We start from the raw sequence: 21947 nt of genomic DNA on the forward strand, positions 1-21947 counted from the left end.
ACTCTGTTTACCTCTCTTTTATGTGATCTCGTAACTAGTGAAGTGAGTGGTTCTGACGATGCTTCCCTCAGGTCCAGAAGCTGAGCAACAGTGATCCCTGAAATGATTGACCAAATTGGGTGTGTGGCAGTTCTTGGAGTGACTGCCCAGTTAGTATTAGAATTTGAAATGGATCCCAGTTTTGCAAAATGAAAAATGACAATAGTAGGATGGAGTCAGGAGCATAGGCTCAGAGTCAGAGAGAATCATGAGCCGTCTTCTGTGAATAAAGATCAATGTGAACCGATGCCTCCTACCTCTGCTGGCTTCCCATGTCCTCAGGGCAGCATCCTGACTCCTCAGGTCGCTGCCAGTGTCTCCAGCCTCATCCTGGGAGCCGACCCCATTCTCATGGTCAGTCTCTCCTGGTCACATTCACTTAGTCGTTGTTCATAGACACCAAAACCTTCTCTATCTCGAATCTTAGTTGCTACGTCTACCTTTGGTCATTATATCACTGTTGCCCTTGCTCTTTCTGTTCCTTCAGGTCTAGGCCAGAAACGTCTCCCCATCTCCTTCTGATATTCTCTGTCATGTTAACCAGGTTTACTGCCTCTATATTAATCACCTTCATCAGACATGCCCTTCTCCTTTGATTATTTGGAATGTTTCCTCTTTTCCCTTCATTGAAGGATGCCCCCGTATTCCTCTTCCTTCCAGGATGTGTGCAACATCTCTCTTATAACATGTCACAGGCTATGAATGTGTGTTTTGCTGAAGAATTCTCAGGGGAGATGGAGGTTACAGGGTGAGTGATGATGGTTCCCATATCTGTTCTGGACATTTCAACTCTAATTGATCCTTACCCCATGTGGAGACTTAATTACTCAAAGCAAAAAGATGTGAGAGTCCTAAAAAACCCGATAGATCTAGTGTCTTGAGGTGTCCCCATGTTTTAGTCTGCAGTGTCACTGCTCACTGCAGCCCCCAGGTCTACTAAGCTCTGTCCATCCAGGGACCAGCTGCCATCTTGGACAGCAGCTTTGCCTTCCAGCAGTTCAGCTGCCCAGAGCAGCAGATGCTGAATTTCCTGTGGTTATCTTGCATTTAGCTGTGAGCAGGGGGAACAGGAGCCAGTGAGTTTGGGGCCTCTCTCGTCTTGTGACTTCTCAGTCCACCTATCTCTCAACTATATAACATCCACAGTTGCTGACAGGTTTTCCCAGAGGACCAGGTTCTTTTTCTCCATATTCAGTGCCCAGTGTCCTTGGATTTACAGCTTGGGTGGATTTCTGTTGCAATATGCATGCCTAGTGGTCTCTGCTCTTTTTCAAACATGCATGGAGAAGAGGTAGAAAAATGGGAGAAGGTGCAGGGAAGCTTCGACGAGGTCTCCAGGAGGATTGTGAGAGCAAGAGTGGACCTTTTGATGAACCCAGTGAAGGGGTGTGTGTGTGTGTGTGAAACAATCATTGTTATGGGAGATGCTGGTCAAAAGGGACAGACTATGAGTTGTATAATGAGTGCGTCCTGGGGAGGTATGCGCAGCATGCTGACTATAGTTAATCCTATTCTGTTACTGCATGCTGGGAATTTGTCAGGAGAGTACATCGTCAGTGTTGTCACCACACACAGAACATGGGAATTTGGAGGTGATGGATGTGTTGGTTCGTGGATTGTGATAAATATTTCACAGTGTACACGTGTCACATGGTCACACGTTGTATGGTATGTGTATATATATAACCCTTTCATTAGTCATTTCTCCCCCATCAGACACGCTCCTCAGGATCTCGTGTGGGGCCTCGCCCCAGGAATGTGCACAGGCCGCAGATGATTCCAATCTCGAACCTGCATTGAGCACCAGGACTCTTAGCCTCCACTTCTGAGACCGAGATCAGGCCCTGGGGGAGGGGAGGTTGCTCTGCTCTGAGTGGGGCTGAACCCCGCCTGCTGTGTGACCTGAAGGGCATCGTGGGGTCAGCGGAGGTGCCCCTGCTGCTGTGTGCATGAGGCCGCACCAGGAGGGGAGTGTGATCCGAGGGAAAGTGTGGGAAAGTCCCGTGTTGGTCTCTGTGTGGGAGTTGACCATCCTGAGTCCCTCCTGAGACAGTGGGCACAGAGGACTGTCTGTTCCTCATGGTGAGGGCTTCCCTGTGTGTGTGCTTGGGGCTCAGGAAGAGGGTGTGTTAACTCTTAAGCGTTAAACAGCATGCTTTCCACTTTCATGATAGAACTGTGAAGACTCATGTCACCTGAGGAAGAAGCCCAGAAGATGAGGAAGAGGAAAGAAAATGTGTCAGGAATGGCTCTTTCTCGGGTAAGGTCATATTCTCAGTGGGTTCTCAGTCTATCCTTCCTGAAATGCCCTTCTCTGGACTCGCTAATCGTGTCTGACTCTGAAGTGTCCTGTCTGACTCCTGTACACGCACACTCACCTGGAGCCTTCCCACAGGGCCTGTCGTCTCCACTTAGATCCCATCTCCCCATGACCCGGTGACCTGGCCCTTGTGAGGAGGCTCCCCTGGGCACGGTCCTGGGCAGGGCTTCTCACCCATGGGTTGGAGACAGGGTCTCAGCGCTGTTGGGCAGCAGGGATTGCTTAGGGCCCATCTGGATGTGCTGTCTGTTCTTTGTCAACCAGGGTGAAGAAGCTGCATGTGGAAGTCAGGTATTAGTGTGCACAATACTTGTTAAAATCTGGAAAAGAGGGAGAATCTTTTCCAGTACATAGTACTGGAATGGATTTCATAGTACATAGATGCTGGAGAGGGTGCGGAGAAAAGGGAACCCTCTTATACTGTTTGTGGGAATGCAAACTATACAGCCACTATGGAGAACAGTGGAGATTCCTTAAAAAACTGGAAATAGAACTGCCATATGACCCTGCAATCCCACTAATGGGCATACACACTGAGGAAACCAGAATTTAAACAGACACCCCAGTGTTCATCGCAGCACTGTTTATAATACCCAGGACATGGAAGCAACCTAGATGTCCATCAGCAGACAAATGGATAAGAAAGCTGTGGTGCATATACACAATGGAATATTACTCAGCCATTAAAAAGAATACATATGAATCAGTTCTAATGAAGTGGATGAAACTGGAGCCTATTATACAGAGTGAAGTAAGCCAGAAAGAAAAACACCAATACAGTATACTAACGCATATATATGAAATTTAGAAAGATGGTAACGATAACTCTATATGCAAGACAGCAAAAGAGACATAGATGTATAGAACAGTCTTTTGGACTCTGTGGGAGAAGGTGAGGGTGGGATGATTTGAGAGAATAGCATTGAAACATGTATATTATCATATGTGAAACAGATCACCAGTCCAGGTTTGATGCATGAGAGAGGGTGCTCAGGGCTGGTGCACTGAGATGACCCAGAGGGATGGGATGGGGAGGGAGGCGGGAAGTGGGAGGGGTTTCAGGATGGGGGACACATGTACACGCATGGCTGATTCATCTGAATGTATGGCAAAAACCACCCAATATTGTAAAGTAATTAGCCTCCAATTAAAATAACTAAATTTAAAAAAATAATAATAATAAATAAAACTAAATGCGTGTATCTTGAAAATCTTAGTGTTTGGCAATGGAATGGAAAGTTGAGAAAGAGACTTCAGGTCTAGAGAGTGTTTCATTACATTTTCTCATTTAAACTGTGAAATCAAGTTTACTGATTTTTTTTCTTTTTGGCTGTATGGTGTGCTTGGGTGGTCTTAGTTATGTGAGTAGGGATTGAACCCAAAACCATGCAGTGGAACTGTGGGATCTTAACCACTGAACCGTCAGGGAATTCCCCAACTTTCCTAATCTTAATTAAATACTTCATTAATGGAGTATAATAATAAATTTTTGATTGTGTACTTCATATACATACATAACTACATACCTCAAATTAAAGATAAAGTCACATTTAAAAACTATATATATTTATTTGTTGTACTGGGTCTTCGTTGCTTCAATGGCTTTTCCCTCGTTCTGTTGAGTGGTGGCCACTCTTGTTGCAGTGGGGGCTTCTCCTTGCATTAGCTTCTCTCATTTTGCAGCACAGGCTCTAGAGCGCGCTGGCTTCAGTAGTGTCACCTGCTGGGCTCTAGAGCTCTGGCTCAGGAGTTGAGACTCAGGGACTTAGTTGCCCCTCAGCATGTGGGATCTCAGACCAGGCAACAACCCATGACCAGTGGGTTCTTTACCATTGAGCCACCAGGGAAGCTTTCATATTATTTTTAAACACAGGTATTTTATACACATTAGAATAAATCTTCTGTATATTATTTTCTGCTTGTATTACTTTTTATTTTTTTGAACTAGTATCCTTTTATTTTTTTGAACTACAATAAGATAATGTTGAGGACTTCCCTGGTGGTACAGTGTATAAGAATGTGGCTGCTAATGCAGGGTGTATGGGTTCAATCCTAGATCTGTAAAGATGCCTCAGAGCAACTAAGCCCATGTATCACAACTACTGAGCCTGTGCTCTAGAGCCCGGGAGCCATAACTCCTGAAGCCCGCACTCTCTAGAGCCTGTGCTCCCAAACAAGAGAAGCCACTGCAAGGAGAAGCTGGGTACTGCAGCTTCAACTAGAGAAACCCCACTCACAGCAACGAAGGCCCAGCATAACCAAAACAAACAAGCTTTTAAGAAGACATAGAATGCTGTCTAACTTACTAACATACAATTGATTGATTTTTAATGTCCCAAAGATGCTGAAATACACAAATAAAAGAAAATGGGAGTATCATCCCAGAATGTGTCAAAAGGCAACTCTTTGGAGTAGGAAATAGCCACCCTGGCAGGCTACCATGGGGTTGCAAATAGTCTGACACGACTGAGCAACTGAACAACAACAACCTTCACACACAACAGAGTGAGCTCTAAAACACAAATCTAAACCTCTAACTTTCCTCCTACAGATACTTCAGTGACTTCCAGTAGCTTTTGAAATAACGTCCTAAATCCATAGACCTTGTAGAAAGCAGCCTGTAGCTGGCATCACCCCTCTTTGTTCCCTGTGTCCCAGTCACACTGGCTGGTTTTCTGTTCAGTAAATATCTTCCTGCCTCAGAGCCGGCACTCAGGCTGTTCTCTGTCCTTACAACACTCTTCCATTTCCCACCATTTCAATACTAAGTGTTTCTTCCTCACGGAGACCTCATCTGATTTCTTGATGTAGGTCAAGACTTTCTGATAACTTCTCTTAGCACCAGGTCTGTTTCCGAGCACATATAACAATAGTAATGTTAAAATTATGGATGTAATTGGCTGACTGGCTGCTAGATTGTAAGCTCCATCACCTTCACTGCTGTATTTCCAGTTTGGGACACAGAGTTGATGCTCAGTTAAATTTTGATTGCATGAAATAAAAAAATAAAGACAACTCTTCTTGTTTCAGTTGTTTGTTTCCATGTGCATGCATGAGTGCATGGATACGCAACTCTGGTTTTATTACAAAACATCATCTCATAAATATGCTTTATGCTTTGTAGCAGTTGCACTTGTATCTTAAGTGTATTCCATGACCTTAAGTTTTTCCTACCTCATCATATGAATGATGTAAATAGTAGTAAGATTATAGACATTGTGTGGATTAGCAGGGAGAGGGGGTGATTCTGTATAGTGACCGTTTTGCTGTTCCATTGCATTTCAGCTTCCTTGAACTTATTTCCTGTATTCTCTGGGAACTCTCTGTGGATGGTCTTTTATGTGTTACTTAACTCTGATTCCTTCGGTTCAGTTGTCTCTCCCAACCACCTGAACTCAGGTGCTGTTGCCTCATTTCTTAACTATTATAATATGAGTGATATCTTAGAGTGACAGAATTTTCTCCCCAGTAAGGTGGACACAGATCTTTCTCTAACGTGCTGTTATGTTGATGACAAGTTGATATGGGTAAAGTCTTTAGAGTAATGCTTAGTGTCTATGAAGTGTTGAGACATCTCTTGTCAGTGTGATGATGACATCCTCATCACAATCTGTGTTCTTTTAAAGCCACTGTGAAAAAAATAAATAAATAAATAAAAAATAAAGCCACTGTGGACTTTGTCGTCTCTGAAGACACCAGTCTTGCTGTAGCTCATCTAGACAGTGAATGTCACTCAGGGTGTCGAACGTAACACTTCTGCATCAACAACCCACTGTTGATTGTAATTTGTTTATTTTTCATGTCTTGTCCACACATATGACAAATTCATGTTGATTGGAGGATATCATCATCTTATGAAAAAACAGGAAATTAAATTAGAGACCACCAATTTGTTCCAAATAGATTTGTATGAATCTATCAGAATATTACTTCGGCTGAATTTACCTTACCTGTCTCGCTTCTTCTCCTTTTCTGTGAAAATAAGAACCCTCCTCAGGGCCCGTTGGTGAAATGTGTTTTCATTTCAGGCACAGCTGACCTTCAAGGATGTGTTCATAGATTTCACTCCTGAGGAGTGGGAGTGCCTGGACCCTGCGCAGAGGACCTTGTACAAGGACGTGATGGTGGAGACTCTCAGGAACCTGCTGTCTCTGGGTGAGGATCACTTTCTTCCAAAGTGGTGATATACTTTGGGGTACTTCTGCATGTTCCCTCTGTGTCTCTTGGGAGCCCCTGTTTTTCTTGACTGAGTTCAAAGCCTTGTTGACTCTCACATGTAAGGCTTTGTGATTGGCATAGGAGTTCAAACTTGTCCTTTCCTCAGGTGACCTGCCCACTGTGTGATACACAAGGAGTTTTTCCACAGCTTGAGCATTTATAAAGCTGATTTCAAACTTATGAAGGATCGAACCCATGCCTCCTGTTATTTTCAGGTATAGAGCCACCAGGATGTTAAGGAAATTAAATAGTCTTGTTCAGGCTTCAAGATAAAGCAGTGCATTCCTCTGACCTTCCTTCTCACCTGCCTGGACGCACCCTGACTGTGAATGCCCTGACTGCCTGCTGTGAGTGCAAGGCTTGTGGCACCATAAATAAGTTAGGGGACACATCTTAAGTTTGTTCAGCCCATGGAGCGGCTCAAGCCAACCAAGCCCCAGGCTTAGCAGCATCCAAGTTTTATAAGACGAAACAAACAACATTAAGATGAAACCAGAGGTGCTGTTTGCTCACAGATTGATGATGATGTCAGTTTGTGTCCTGGGATTATAAGCAGGAACCCCGAACTGCAATCTTTGAAGTCTCACCCATGGAGTGGACACGCTGCCTGGGACCTTTTCCCAATTGAGACTCAGATGTGCTGTGTCCTGGCACTTCCCAGCGCTGTTTGAGTCTGGATGTTGGTCGGAAGCGAATTTGATGATGTATCCTCTTTTGTAGAATTTAGTAGAATTTTGTAGGATTTAGTTTCTCTTTTCTTTTAATGGTAATATATTGAGAGTCAGCTAGATAATTCTCTATTTGTGTTATGTATTATTTATTTGTATAGGGATTCCCTGGTTTCTCAGATGGTAAAGAGTCTGTGTGCAATGCAGGAGACCCATATTCGATTCCTGGGTTGGTAAGGTGCTCCGAGGCATGTGTAATCTCCCCAGACCAGCACTTGAACCTATGTGCCCTGCATTGGCAGGTAATTCTTCACCCCCGAGCCACCAGAGAACCCCAAAGCGTGTTCCTTTACATGTATGTTAGGGCCAGTGAACTAGATAAGGTTACTGTATAGATAGGGGATTGCTGTAATGAATGGCTATTGTGTAAGTAGAGAATATTTCATTTACTAATTTTTTAAATTTACAGATGATGGTCTTTCTGTATGTATTATCCAGTGTAACTGGTATGAATTACTTGTTAATGTCATAAAATGGCCTATACGTCAATATACTGATAGATTTATCACAGATATTTATAAAGGTGTGTTTTGTTTTGGTTTTAAATCGTATGAAGGAATTCCCTGGTGGTCCAGTGGTTAGAATTCAGCACTTTTAACTGCTTGGGCCTAGGTTCACTCCATGGTCATGGAATTAAAATCCCACAAGGGATGTGGTATGACCAAAAAATAGAAAATTGTTTTAAATGAATCCTTTATTTCCTAATGCTGTGTTTGTTGTGCAGTTGTAAACTGCCCTTTTGTTCTCTTTTTTGTTCCGTCACTAAGTCATGTTTGATACTTTGCAACCCCATCAACTACAGCATGCCAGGCTTCCCTGTGCTTCACTATTTCCCTGAGTTTGCTCAAACTCACGTCCATTGAGTCAGTGATGCCATCCAACCATCTCATCCTCTGTTGCCCCCTTTTGCTTCTGCCCTTGACCTTCCCCAGCATCAGGGTCTTTTCCACTGAGTAAGCTCTTTGCATCAAGGACTCTGAGTATTGGAGCTTCAGCTTCAGCATCAGCCCTTCCAATGAATATTCAGGGTTGACTTCCTTCAGGGCTGACTGGTTTTATCTCCTTGCAGTCCAAGGGACTCTCAAGAGCCTTCTCCAGCACTACAGTTCCAAAGCATCAATTCTTTGGCACTCAGCCTTTTTTATGGTTTGACTCTCACATCCATACATGATGACTGGAAAAACCATAGCTTTGACTCTGTGGACATTTGTTGGCAAAAGTGATGTCTCTGCTTTTTAATATGCTCTCTGGGTATGTCATAGCTTTTCTTCCAAGGAGTAAGCATCTTTTAATTTCATGGCTGCAGTCACCATCCATGGTGATTTTCAAGCCCAAGAAAATAAAATCTGGCACTGTCTCCTTTTTTTCCTCATCTATTTGCCATCAAGTGATAGGACCAGATGCCATGGTCTTAGTGTTTTGAATGTTGAGTTTTAAGCCAGCTTCTTTTTACTGTCCTCTTTCACTGCGTCAGGAGGCTGTTTAATTCCTCTTTGCTCTCTGCCATTGAAGTGGATTCACGTGCATATCTGAGACTGTTGATACTTCTCCTGGCAATCTTGATTCCAGTTTGTACTGTTGATACTTCTCCTGGCAATCTTGATTCCAGTTTGTATTTAATCCAACCCGGCATTTTGCATGATGTACTCTGCATATAAGTTAAATAAGCAGGGTGACAATATACAGCCTTGACATACTGCTTTCCCAGTTTTGAACCAGTTAGTTGTTCCATGTCCGGTTCTAACTTTTGCTTCTTGTCCTGCATACAGGTTTCTCAGGAGACAGGTAAGTTGGGTATTCCCATCTCTTTAAGAAACTGCTCTTTAGTTTTTACATTATTCATTAGTTAGTTTCTTTTGGATTATTTATCATTATAATATATTGTCTATTCTTTGCATGTATACTCAAATCTTTCAGAGGTGTCTGACTCTTTGTGACCCCATGGACTGTAGCCTGCCAGGCTTCTCTGTCCATGGAATTTCTTTCAGGTAAGAATACTGGAGTGGCTTGTCATTTCTGTCTCCAGAGGATCATCCAGATCCAGGGATTGAACTCTATAGTCTTTTGCATCTCCTGAAGTGGCAGGTGGATTATTTACCACTGCAAAGCCCTGTCTGTTCTTTAGCATATAATTATGTATAAGTATGTGTATATTGTGTATAATGTATTTTTTTCCTCCTCAATTATGAGACAGTAGTATGTTTACTACCAATTAGAGCTAGTAGAGTGTGCTTCGGGGTCATGGTGTGATAATACCCTTTTCTTTGAGAGCTGACATAGGTTTGAACTATATGAATGTTTTTGTCATTGTGTGTTTGAAACTAGCCTACTGTAAAATTAATTTGAATTACGGGTGATCACTCTTCTTTTTTTATTTTTCTAAATTTTATTTATTTATTTGGCTGTGCTGGGTCTTTGTGCTGCATGAGCTTTTCTCTATTTGTGTAGAGCAGGTGCTACTCTATAGTTGCGGTGTGTGAGCCTCTCATTGCCTTGTCTTCTCTTATTTTGGAACACAGGCTCTAGGTTATGATGGCTTGTGTAGTTGTAGCATATGGGCTCAATAGTTGTGGCTCCCAGGCTCCCAAGCATAGGCTTAATAGTTGTAGCTCATGGGCTTAGCTGCTCCACAGCATGTGGGATCTTCCCAGGTCAGGGATTGAATGCATGTTTCCTGCATTGGCAGGCGGATTCTTTACCACTGAGCTACCAGGGAAGCCCAATTACTCTTTCTTTATTAAACACTATTCCTTTAGTGTTTCTTTTATTTTGAAAATCATCACTGGGAAGATTCATAATTCCATTTAGGATGGGTATTACTTTTGGTGTAAGATCATGTGTTCAACATGAAAGAATTTATTTATGAATTATAATTAATAGGATACCTATGGTTCTTTATATCTTGTAGGTATGTCTCATACACATAGAAGCCAGAAATTACCGACAAAAGCAAGCAGTGATAAAGGAGAAGTATTTCACACAGTGATGTTGGGAAGACCTGAAAGCCATAAAATCACATATTTTTTCCTCAGAGAGGTCCAGGAGCATTTGCATGAATTTGAGTGTCAGGGGAGAGATGATGAAAGAAATTACAAAGGAATGCCTATAACTATAACCCAGAACAAAAATCTCACTAATGAAAGTGATCGGCGCAGTAGAATTGCGGCAGGAAATAAGCCTGTTGAAAATAGGAATGGATCAAACTTTCAAGATGAACTGCAGATACTTCAACCTGAAGGGAAAACATTTGAATGTATTCAAGCTGTGAGGAGTATCAACAGTACCACCTCAGATTTACGACTTCAGAGAACTCCTAGTTTCTGCACCAGCATTTCTAATATGTGTGAGAGTGCTGTTATGCACCCTTCAGTACTGGCACAAGACCAGGAAGCACAGAGAGGAAAACCTTACAAATGTACTGAGTGTGCCATGACCTTTGTTCAGGACTCGGAACTCACTGGACATCAAAGGATCCATAGAGGAGAGAGACCATATAAATGTGATGTATGTGGAAAGGCCTTTAGTCAAAATGCTAGACTTATAGTTCATCAGAGAATTCATATGGAAGAGAAACCATATAAATATTATGAATATAGCAAAGCTCTTAGTGCACATTCAGCCTTTACTGACCATCAAGCAGTTCATACAGGAGAGAAACCATATAAATGTAGTTTATGTGGCAAAGCCTTCAGTCACAGGTCTTATTTTACAGTTCACTGGAGAATTCATACTGGACACAAACCTTACATGTGTAATGAGTGTGGCAAAGCTTTTAGTGCACATTCAGACTTAACTAGACATCGAGCAGTTCATACAGGAGAGAAACCATATAAATGTGACATATGTGGAAAAGCCTTTAGTCAAAACGCAAGACTTAAAGTTCATAGGAGAATTCATACTGGAGAGAAACCGTATAAATGTGATATATGTGGCCGGTGCTTTACTCGAAATGCACACCTTGGGATTCATCGTAGAATTCATACTGGAGAGAAACCATATAAATGTGATGAGTGTGGAAAAGCTTTTAGTGCCCATTCAGACTTAAGTAAACATCAAGCACTTCATACAGGAGAGAAACCATATAAATGTAATTTATGTGGCAAAGCCTTCAGTCTCAGGTCTTATTTTACACTCCATTGGAGAATTCATACTGGAGAGAAACCATATCAGTGTGATGTATGTGGCCAGTGCTTTAGTCGAAATTCATACCTTAGGAATCATCGGAGAGTTCATACTGGAGAGAAACCTTACAAATGTAATGAGTGTGGCAAAGCCTTCAGTCAGAGTTCAGGCCTTATAACTCATCAGAGAATTCATACTTTAGAGAAACCGTATAAATGTGATGAGTGTGGCAAAACTTTTAGTGCACATCCAGACTTGACTAAACATCAAGCAGTTCACAAAGGAGAGAATCCATATAAATGTAATTTATGTGGCAAAGCCTTCAGGTACAGGGCTTCCTTTGCAGTTCATCACAGAACTCATACTGGAGAGAAACCATATAAATGTGATGAGTGTGGCAAAGCTTATAGTGCACGTTCAACCTTTATTTACCATCAAGCAATACATACAGGAGAGAAACCATATAAATGTAATTTGTGTGGCACAGCATTCAGGTACAGGACCGACTTTTCAGTTCATCAAATAATTCATAATGGAGAGTAACCTTACAAATGTCCTGAGTGTGGCAAAGTCTTTAGTCAGAGTTTAGTCCTCATAGTCAATCAGAGAGTTCATACAAAAGAGAAAGCATGTGAATATGATATGTGTGGTCGGTGCCTTACTCAAATTGCACACCTTGGAATTCATTGGAGAATTCATACTGGAGAAAAATCTCATAGATGTAATCAATGGCAAAACCTTTAGTGCATGTTCAGCCTTAACTGACCATTAGGCAGTTCATACAGGAGAGAAACCATAGACATGTACTTAATGTGCAAAGCCTTCAGCCACAGGAATCACTTTTCAGATCTTCTGAGAATCTATACTACAGTGAAAACTTACTGAATGCAGTAAAGCATATCATCTCTTTGACCCTCAGAAAAGTCACACTGGAGGAAAACCACACAAATGTATTGTATGTGGCAAAGCTTTGATTCTAGGTCCAGACTTAAGTAACCATCAGGTAATTAATTCTGAATTGAGATCTTACCCACATCATGAATGTGGCAGGTGTTTTGGAAGGCATTCATTTCTTACAAAGCAAGAGAAAATTCATGCTGGAGAGAAGCTATGTATTTAGAGTGCAGTCAATCTTAAGTGACCATAAGGTAACTGTTATGGAGGGAACCATATAAATGTAATGTGTGGCCGGGTCTTCAGTAACAGGTCTCCATTCACATCATGAGAGAATTCATAATGCAGAGACATCTTAGAAACGTAAGGTGGGGAACATACTGGAACAGTACTTTACAAATGCAGTGGGGGTGGAAAAAGTTTCACCTTGAGTTGGATGCATTTGACAACAAGAGTCCATACTGAAGAGAAGTCATGGAAATGTGTGGGCAAGGGCTTTCTCCAGGCTCTGAGTGCACTAGACCTCAAATTACACATCTTTCAGAGAAACTACACAGATACAATGTGCACGCTAAAACTTTAACCCAAAGTTCAAATCTGTGAAACATCAAAGGATTTATATTGGAGAGCAAGCTTGTACAGGTAATGAATTTTGTATAGATTTTTCCATCAGATATTCACAGCTTGGGCATAAGGAGGTAATTTATGCAGATCAGAAACTGAACAGATATACTGAAAGTGAAAACACTTCTAAGAAAACCAGTATGTCTTCAAGATTCACCAAGAAATTCATATTGGGGAGAATCCTTACAGATGTAATGAATTTGCTAAGTTTTTAAACCAGTCCTTACAGCAGGCCACACATCAGACAATTCATATTAGGAATAAATAAATCTTTAGTTCTCCAACATTAACCTCCAATACTATTGCAGAATAATTGTATTAAATATGTTAAAACTTATGGCATGAGGGGTATATTAAATATGTTGAAACTGAAGGACATGTAGGAAGATAGCCCAGTATCTTCAGTGTGTAAAGTATTTAATTAGTTGAGTTTTCTTGAGAAGGCCATATTACTATGACTTTTCCACAGTAGTTTGAAAACCTTCTATAGCTTTCTTACAGGCCTTTCTTGATGGTCTCTGCAGAGAAATTAGTAAGATGAAGAGGCTAACCTGATTAAGTGTGGTTCATTCATATCCATCTTTCCTGAGAAAACAGGGACACTGAATTATTCAATTCACTGGTGTGTGAATTGGCATCAGGTAAGGGCAGAGAATAATGTAAAACTGTGCCATAATTTATCATGCTTGTTATATTCAGGGTGCGCTTCCATACACAGACCACAGCGTGTTGTAGGACTGGGTGCTATACCATCTGGGTGCTATATCATCGAGAGAGTAGTTATCTAAGTGGAATTTAATCAAAAGAAATCAAATAGTATGTATATGTGTATGATTGACATTTAACTGCCTCCATTACCATTTGCTACTGTTTTATTCAGAATGTATCATGAATCTCCTCTTTTGATTCATAAAATGTAATCTCCACAACCCTGGATGAACCATGTTCTTCCCACCAACAGGGTTTTATCCAACCTCAGTATTTTGTAACAGATGGTAACAATGCAATGTTAGGCTCTTGGGGCTGAAACAAACTATGAGAATTGCTTTCCACAATGGAACCAAAGAACATGCAATTTGGGAATTACATATTCATAATTTGTACTTGCGTTACTGTTTCCACACTCTGCTTCAGAACATTCAGACAGCTGTAATTAAAATACCATAGCAGTGCATTTTCAGACTCAAAATATATTTAAATAGAAAAATTGTGGACTTCCCCAGCAGTCCAGTGGTTCAAACTCCACCCTGCAGAGGGCACAGGTTTGATTTGTGGTCAGGGAAGTAAGATTCCGCAAGACGCCAGGCAGGGTCCCTCCCGCTCCCCCCCGCCCCAAAAAAAAGGTGCAAAAAATTGAACTCAGAAATTTTAAAGATCTAATTGATGTCGAATGATTCATGAATCAGGCAGCATCCTATCTAGTTCATTCAGAGGTGCTCAAAGGAACTGTACAACATGGAAGGTTTCTGTAGGTAGAAACTGGATAGGACAGGAAAATTATTCACAAACACATTGCTTCAGGTCTGGTCTCCTGTGCAGGGGTGTGGGCAGGTGGAGGGTGTAACCAGCATCTTGCCCTGCAGATTACTGCACTAGTGTCCTGGAAATTCCAGTCAGTGACTCCTGGTCATGGTTTTAAGCAGGCAGACACTGCAATGAAGTGTTGCTTTGCCCTCCTGGAGACAGCGGCTCCACCTTGGGCCTGTTTCTTCTTTTTACCATGGCCTGAACCTTGCCATGCCTCAGTTGAGTGTGCCCTGTATGGTGTCTTCATGTCCTTTCTGTATCCCTTGATTGACATGAAGAGAAAATAAGCATATAGTTGTTTAGTCATGAAGTCGTGTCCAGCTCTGCGACCCATAGACTGTTGCCCGCCAGTCTCCTCTGTGGAATTTCCCAGGCAAGAATACTGGAGTGGGTTGCCATTTCCTCCTCCAGAGGATCTTCTTGACCCAGGGATCAAACCTTCATCTCCTGCATTGACAGGCAGACTCTTTACTGCTGAGCCAGCTGGGAAGCCCCAAATAACAAAGATGAGTCTTTAAATTTTAATGTTATATATTCTAATTCTAGCATCAAGGCTGGGAAATGAAAAACACCCATTTCTGAAATGTCATTTGTACCACCCTACCTGAAAGTGAGAGATAAAGGCTTGTAGTTGGGAAATTATTTTAAATTTTCATTATGTAAACTTTTTACATTTGTTTTGAAAGACATGAAACGCTTTTTTCTTAAAATCTTCAATTTTTTTTTATTTCCACATATAAATTTTCAGTAAAGATCACTCCAGTGTAATGACTTCCTTCACTCTTATGATAACTTCACAAACATAGCCATGTGTATTCTTAATTTCTCAGCCACTGTGCAGCAAGGCAAGGCCATGAGACCAGTTTTGCCAAATACAGTGTGAGTACAAGTAATGCATTACTCATCTGAATGACCAAAATTTTTTTTTGAATGACCAAATTTTTCTGTGTTACAAATAAATCACCCAGGGAATTCCCTGGTGAACCAATGGTTTGATTTCTGTGCTTTCAATGCCAGGAGGGCCTGAGTTCAAGCTCTGGTTAGGGAACTAACATTCTGCAAGCTGCATGGCATGTCAAAAAAAAAAAAAAAAAAAAAATCACTAAGAAAGACCCTTTGTCAATCTCCAACTGGATTAATTGACCCAAATGTGGCCTAGCTATTGCTCCAAGCAATTACTGGTGTGATATCAGTGTAATTTTCTACCAGCCTATAAATTCTTTTTTTAACTTAAGTTCTGTTTAATGTGGGGATGATTCATTTGTTTGTTTTTGGTTGTGCTGGGTCTTATTTGTTGGACTCAGGGTTACTCTAGTGGTGCTTGGGCCTCTCATTGTGGTGACTTTTCTTGTTGCAGAGGATGGATCTAGGTCATGTGGGCTCAGTAGTTGTGATGCTTGGACTTAGCTGCCCTGCAATATATGATGTCTTCCTGGACCAGGGAGCTAACCGTGTTCCCTGGGAAGTGGATTCCTAACCACTGGACCTACAGCGAAGTTTCTCATCGAATGTTATATAAGCACCTGTGAGATCCATTGAGAGGAAGCTGAAACCATAAATAAATTCCCCCAGACCGAATTTTTTGTTCGTTTGTTTCGTTGGTTGTTTTAAATTATGGGGGTTCTTACGGTTAACCATTATATGTCTTTGTATTCACCTTTTAATTTGATCTTTTCAGAGATACAAATAAAACTACAAGAAAGCTGTTTCTCTGTGTGTGTGTAGGAGCACGCTAGGTCACTTCAGTCCTGTTTGACTCTGCGACCCTAAGGACTGTAGCCTCCCAGGCTCCTCTGCCCTGTTGTCTCCTGCACTGGCAGTCAGATTCTTTACTACCAGTGCCTCCTGGGAAGCCGAAAACTGTTGCTAATGAGCTCTCAAAATGTCGCAGTTTAGAAGTTTCTCTTATTTAAAGGATCCACTATCTGGCTATTGAGTAGTAATAGCTCAACAGCCCCTCAAGGCGGTAAGACACAAGACACGTCACCACAAGAGGGTACAAAGAATGCAGCCTTCAAAATAGTCTAAGAAAGTGAAAGCCCTTGTACAAGTAGACAAAAGGAAGGTTAAAATAATGGGAGGGACTATTAACGGCTGGGACCCCTAATGACAAATTCCCCTGAGAGCTGGCCCAGTCTATTTGACTGGCTGCCAAATATAACCCTGTGTGTACCTTCCAGATCAAGTTCTCAAAACAGAACAAAATGCCTAAAAAGATCGGGTAGAACATTGATATCACAAAGGTACAAGGAGAGAAATGCAGGTTCCTCTTAGAAGGACTTAATCCTTTAGGATCAGAATTCTGAAAAGATGTTTTACAAAACTGGCTTTGTCTAGCCAGTTTTGGAATGTCAAAAAGAGCTCCCGTGTTGGCCATTTTTAAAGCAGAATTTCCTTAGTACCCAGTTAAGTACCCCCAAGAATAAATTCCATACCTCCATAAAGCTGGCTCAGGTTTGCTTGGAGGTTGGAGTCCTGATGTTTCTTGATCAGTCCAGATCACTCGGTGTTTTTTTGTTTTCCTGCTGTGCTGGATCTTTTGCCTTGCATGGACTTTCTCTAGTGGCAGCAAATGGGGGCTACTCTGTAGTTGCTGTGTGCAGGCTTCTCGTAGCTATGGCAGTGAACCTACTGTAGTCCACTAGGCACTAGGAGAAAAAGTGAAGGTCACTCAGTCGTGTCGGACTCTTTGTGACCCTATGGGCTGTAGCTCTCGGAGGACCTGGTGGGGTCACAAAGAGTCGGACATGACTGAGTGACACTTTTCACTTTTTCTCCTAGTCTTCAGATCTCCCAGTTACTGGTTGATGACCTTGAATTTTACTTGGCAGTGTATTAACGGACTTAGTTCAAACACACTGAGTGGGACTCAAACCTATCTGGACTTGCTAAGGAGGTGGATGGGTCCATGAGGCGCTTACTGATGTACCAAGGTCGTATCTCCAAAGCACAGACTGGTGCCTGTTTCTCTCCATCCTGAATTCGCTTTAGGGTGCACTGTCGCTGGGGCACTGTAGTGTCTAACGAGCTTGATCCTTGAAGAACTGGGATGTCAAGATACTTTTCTCCTTACAGGTAAAAAGTGGCCGGTTGTAAGAGTTGTGTGTTTCACATTCTAGCTTGTCACCCTTACACAAATCCAGTTGTTTACTTAAACTGCTTAAATTAATTCTAATTACAGGAATATTTCTGGGTTTCTGGGTCCAGCCACCACCCTACATTAACCCTCACCCACACCCAGCCCCGCCACCACATCAGGTTTCAGTTCCCACACCTCGGAATCCCTTCAGCCTCATCAACAGTACTCCTGCTGAGAATAAACCTTACTTTACAGCGTAATGATCCCACAGAATTTTAAGTTTTTACTTTGAAACTGTTCTGTGACAGTTACCTAAACTAGGGAGGAATCAATGGTGCAACACAGGACAAGGAAGACCCTCAAGTACTCCTAAACCCAGACAAGCTATGGTGGGAACCAAACGGAAGGACGTGCACCCGCTCGGCCCCGCCCCTCTCGGCAGGAAGCTGGCGAGTGCCCTACGCCCCGCCCTTCTCAGTGGCGTCTGCTCAGGCCCCGCCCCTCTGCTCAGGCCCCGCCCCCACCTCCTCTCCCGTCTTTACCCAGGTCCGCGAGTTTCCAGCAAGTTCCGAAACCGTGACTGCAGAGCTGAGGTCACTGTGGGGAGCGTGAGGTACCTTTTTTTCCCCTAAACTGCGCCTGGGTGTCCCCTCTCCTCCATTTCCGAGGTCTTCGGACCGTCAAATTACCCTCACCTGCTCCTCCACACCGAGTGATTTCAGTTTTGGTCCTCAGAGGCCGGACTCATGTATGGATGTGAGTATGGATGTGAGAGTTCTGCTACAAAGAAAGCTAAGCGCCTAAGAATTGATGCTTTTGACCTATGGTGTTGGAGAAGACTCTTGAGAGTCCTTTGGACTACAAAGAGATCCAACCAGTCCATCCTGAAGGAGATCAGTTCTGGGTGTTCACTGGAAGGACTGATGCTGAAGCTGAAACTCCAATACTTTGGCCACCTCATGCGAAGAGTTGACTCATTGCAAAAGACCCTGATGCTGGGAGGGATTAGGGGCAAGATGAGAGGGGACGACAGAGGATGAGATGGCTGCATGGTGTCACCGACTCGATGGACATGTGTTTGAGTAAACACCGGGAGTTGGTGATGGACACGGAGGCCTGATGTGCTGCGATTCATGGGGTCGCAAAGAGTCGGACATGGCTGAGCAACTGAACTGAACTTAATTCACATGAAGTGAAAATAGGAATAATAGATGGGCAAAAATTAGGAAATAAAAAACTTTGGAAATAAAGGGTCCCAAAGAGTTGGACATGACTGAGTGACTGTGTGATTGGTATTCTTGTTGCCTTATATAAAATCGGAAATTCAGCTTCAATTCATTAAGAAAAATTTTAGCTGTGAATTTATGACTAAAAAAGGTGTTTTTTTTTTGTTTTTTGGACAGTGTACAACTGCAGTATTCTTCAGACTCCAGAAAAGGTTGATTAAGATGAGAGTCTTGAAATTTAAAAAAAAAAGAAAAAGAAAAAGAAAAAGAAAAAGGTTCTTTTTGCATATGCAGTTAGAGAAAGCTAACTTGATAAAACACTTTTTTCAGACCCTGAGGAAACAAAAACCTGCCTCAGAAAAAGTTTGAGGTTGACATTTATCATGTCCTTGAAACACAAACACAGTCCACTTTGCCTCGATCTTCAGCCTTGGGTTAACTATGTAAAGGAAAAAAGGCTTTAACATTGAATGTATAATTTGGCTATAATACATAAACTGATTACCTACTTTTGTATTCTTGTAAAACCAAGAGGGAGTCTAAAGATGTTTGGGTTTATTAAGCATACATGTTGTACCACTGAAGAAAAATTATACTATTTAAAAAGTGCGTGTTTTTTGAGGTTATATGTTCTTAAGTTTGCCAGTCAGAAAATGCTGGTGTAACATTTCAATCACTTGTTTCTTGATTTTGTTAAAACTTTCAAGGGTTAAAAATGGTTATATATAAAAATGATAAGCAAAGCATTTCAGTATGTAAAGCAAGTAGGATATATGTTGTCAACAAAGATAAGTTATAAAGAAAGAAGATATTTTTGTTGAGGAAAAAATGATAATTTTGTCCTACAGTTGTTTGTTTCTGGACAAAGATATAAAGGACAAATTTGTTTGGATCTAGAATATGACAAAAGGTTTGTGAAAAGGAATTTTGGGGAAAAAAAATGTGTGTGTTGTCAGGATTAATATTAGATTGACTTTGATTAGGTAAATGAATTTTGTTACTCACAGTAAACTGATGCAAGACTAAAGTTGGTTTTTCTTTCTGTTAAGAAAACAAAGTTCTCCTGTACTATTGATCTGATTTTGGTAACAGAGACTTCTAATGGAAAGTAATTTTTTGTTTCTAATCATACTTTTGACCCCCGTGTTCATGATGGAAAAATTGTCCAGGAAAGTTGTCACAGAGTGTCACTGTTCATGATGTGTAGCACTACTGGCTTTAAGTGTACTGCTTAAAGCACATGTACAGTGTTTGTGTGACAATCAGTTATGAATGATAAAATGTATAGCCTATAAAGCATTGCCCTGTTAAGCTCCGAGTCTGTTCATGATGTTTAATTAGTTTTCCCCCAAGGTGGACAACTAGGCAAATATATACATAAAAAGGAGGTCTAGCACTGAGGGATATGGATGGACCCAGAGCACGCAAATAAACCACTGTGGTAGTGTTAGAAAAATACATCGATTATCATTGCTGTCTATGGAAAGAGTTAACAACTTAAATGGTGAAAATGAGGGAAGAAATATTCACATTTTGAGGTATGGAGAAGACATTCTAGCCTATACAAGATTTAATTTAAACTTTAGACTAAACAAAACAGCCTGTTTGTGGCTTCTTAAACATACATTGTTCAATTCAGTTCAGTCGCTCGGTCGTGTACGACTCTTTGTGACCCCGTGAATCGCAGCACTCCAGGCCTCCCTGTTCATCACAAACTCCTGGAGTTTACTCAAACACATGTCCATCGAGTCAGTGATGCCATCCAGCCATCTCATCCTCTGTTGTCCCCTTCTCCTCCTGCCCCCAATCCCTCCCAGCATCAGGGTCTTTTCCAATGAGTCAACTCTTCGCACGAAGTGGCCAAAGTATTGGAGTTTCAGCTTCAGCATCAGTCCTTCCAATGAACACCCAGGACTGATCTCCTTTAGGATGGACTGGTTGGATCTCCTTGCAGTCCAAGGGACTCTCAAGAGTCTTCTCCAACACCATAATTCAAAAGCATCAATTCTTGGCACTCAGCTTTCTTCGCAGTCCAACACTCACATCCATACATGACCACTGGAAAAACCACAGCCTTGACCAGACGGACCTTTGTTGGCAAAGTAATGTCTCTGCTTTTTAATATGCTATCTAGGGTGGTCATAACTTTCCTTTCAAGGAGTAAGTGTCTTTTAGTTTCATGGCTGCAATCACCATCTGTAGTGATTTTGGAGCCCCCAAAAATAAAGTCTGACATTGTTTCCACTGTTTCCCATCAATTTCCCAAGAAGTGATGGGACCAGAAGCCATGATATAGTTTTCTGAATGTTGAGCTTCAAACCAATTTTTTCACTCTCCTCTTTCACTTTCATCAAGAGGCTTTTTAGTTCCTCTTCACTTTCTGCCATAAGGGTGGTGTCATCTGCATATCTGAGATTATTGATATTTCTCCCGGCAATCTTGATTCCAGCTTGTGCTTCATCTAGCCCAGCGTTTCTCATGATGTTCTCTGCATATAAGTTAAATAAGCAGGGTGACAATATAGAGCCTTGACGTACTCGTTTTCCTATTTGGAACCAGTCTGTTGTTCCATGTCCAGTTCTAACTGTTGCTTTGTGACCTGCATACAGGTTTCTCAAGAGGCAGGTCAGGTGGTCTGCTATGCCCATCTTTTTCAGAATTTTCCACAGTTTATTGTGATCCTTACAGCCAATGGCTTTGGCATAGTCAATAAAGCAGAAATACACGTTTTTCTGGAACTCTCTTGCTTTTTTGATGATCCAGCGGATGTTGGCAATTTGATCTCTGGTTCCTCTGCCTTTTCTAAAACCAGCTTGAACATCTGGAAATTCACAATTCACATATTGCTGAAGCCTGGCTTGGAGAATTTTGAGCATTACTTTACTAGCATGTGAGATGAGTGCAGTTGTGCAGTAGTTTGAGCATTCTTTGGGATTGGAATGAAAACTGACCTTTTCCCGAGGTCATCAGAGGGCAGACACACTGAAACCATAATCACAGAAAACTAGCCAATCTGATCACAGGATCACAGTCTTGTCTAACTCAATGAAACTAAGCCATGCCATGTGGGGCTCCCCAAGACGGACAGGTCATGGTGGAGAGGTCTGACAGAATGTGGTCCACTGGAGAAGGGAATGGCAAACCACTTCAGTATTCTTGCCTTGAGAACC

The 21947-nt window shown here is 41.8% G+C and overlaps 2 protein-coding genes across 3 annotated transcripts in view; both read left to right on the forward strand.

The window, feature by feature from the left end:
* The window catches only part of LOC136161647 (zinc finger protein 665-like), a 224826-nt gene that overhangs the window by 184939 nt on the left and 17940 nt on the right, over positions 1-21947 (forward strand). The window lies entirely within an intron of this gene.
* The window catches only part of LOC136161650 (zinc finger protein 665-like), a 365259-nt gene that overhangs the window by 1832 nt on the left and 341480 nt on the right, over positions 1-21947 (forward strand). Inside the window, exons 2-4 of one of the 2 annotated variants that reach the window (XM_065926668.1) lie at positions 2214-2299; positions 6388-6514; positions 10214-11980. In XM_065926668.1, coding sequence (XP_065782740.1) covers positions 2228-2299; positions 6388-6514; positions 10214-11970 — 1956 coding nt within the window. In that variant the 5' untranslated portion in view covers positions 2214-2227 and the 3' untranslated portion in view covers positions 11971-11980. Of the gene's footprint in view, positions 1-2213; positions 2300-6387; positions 6515-10213; positions 12745-21947 lie in introns of those variants that run through there. The other variant, XM_065926667.1, reaches the window with a different exon arrangement.

This window comes from Muntiacus reevesi, chromosome 2 (assembly GCF_963930625.1).
Source record: "Muntiacus reevesi chromosome 2, mMunRee1.1, whole genome shotgun sequence".
Taxonomy (NCBI): domain Eukaryota; kingdom Metazoa; phylum Chordata; class Mammalia; order Artiodactyla; family Cervidae; genus Muntiacus; species Muntiacus reevesi.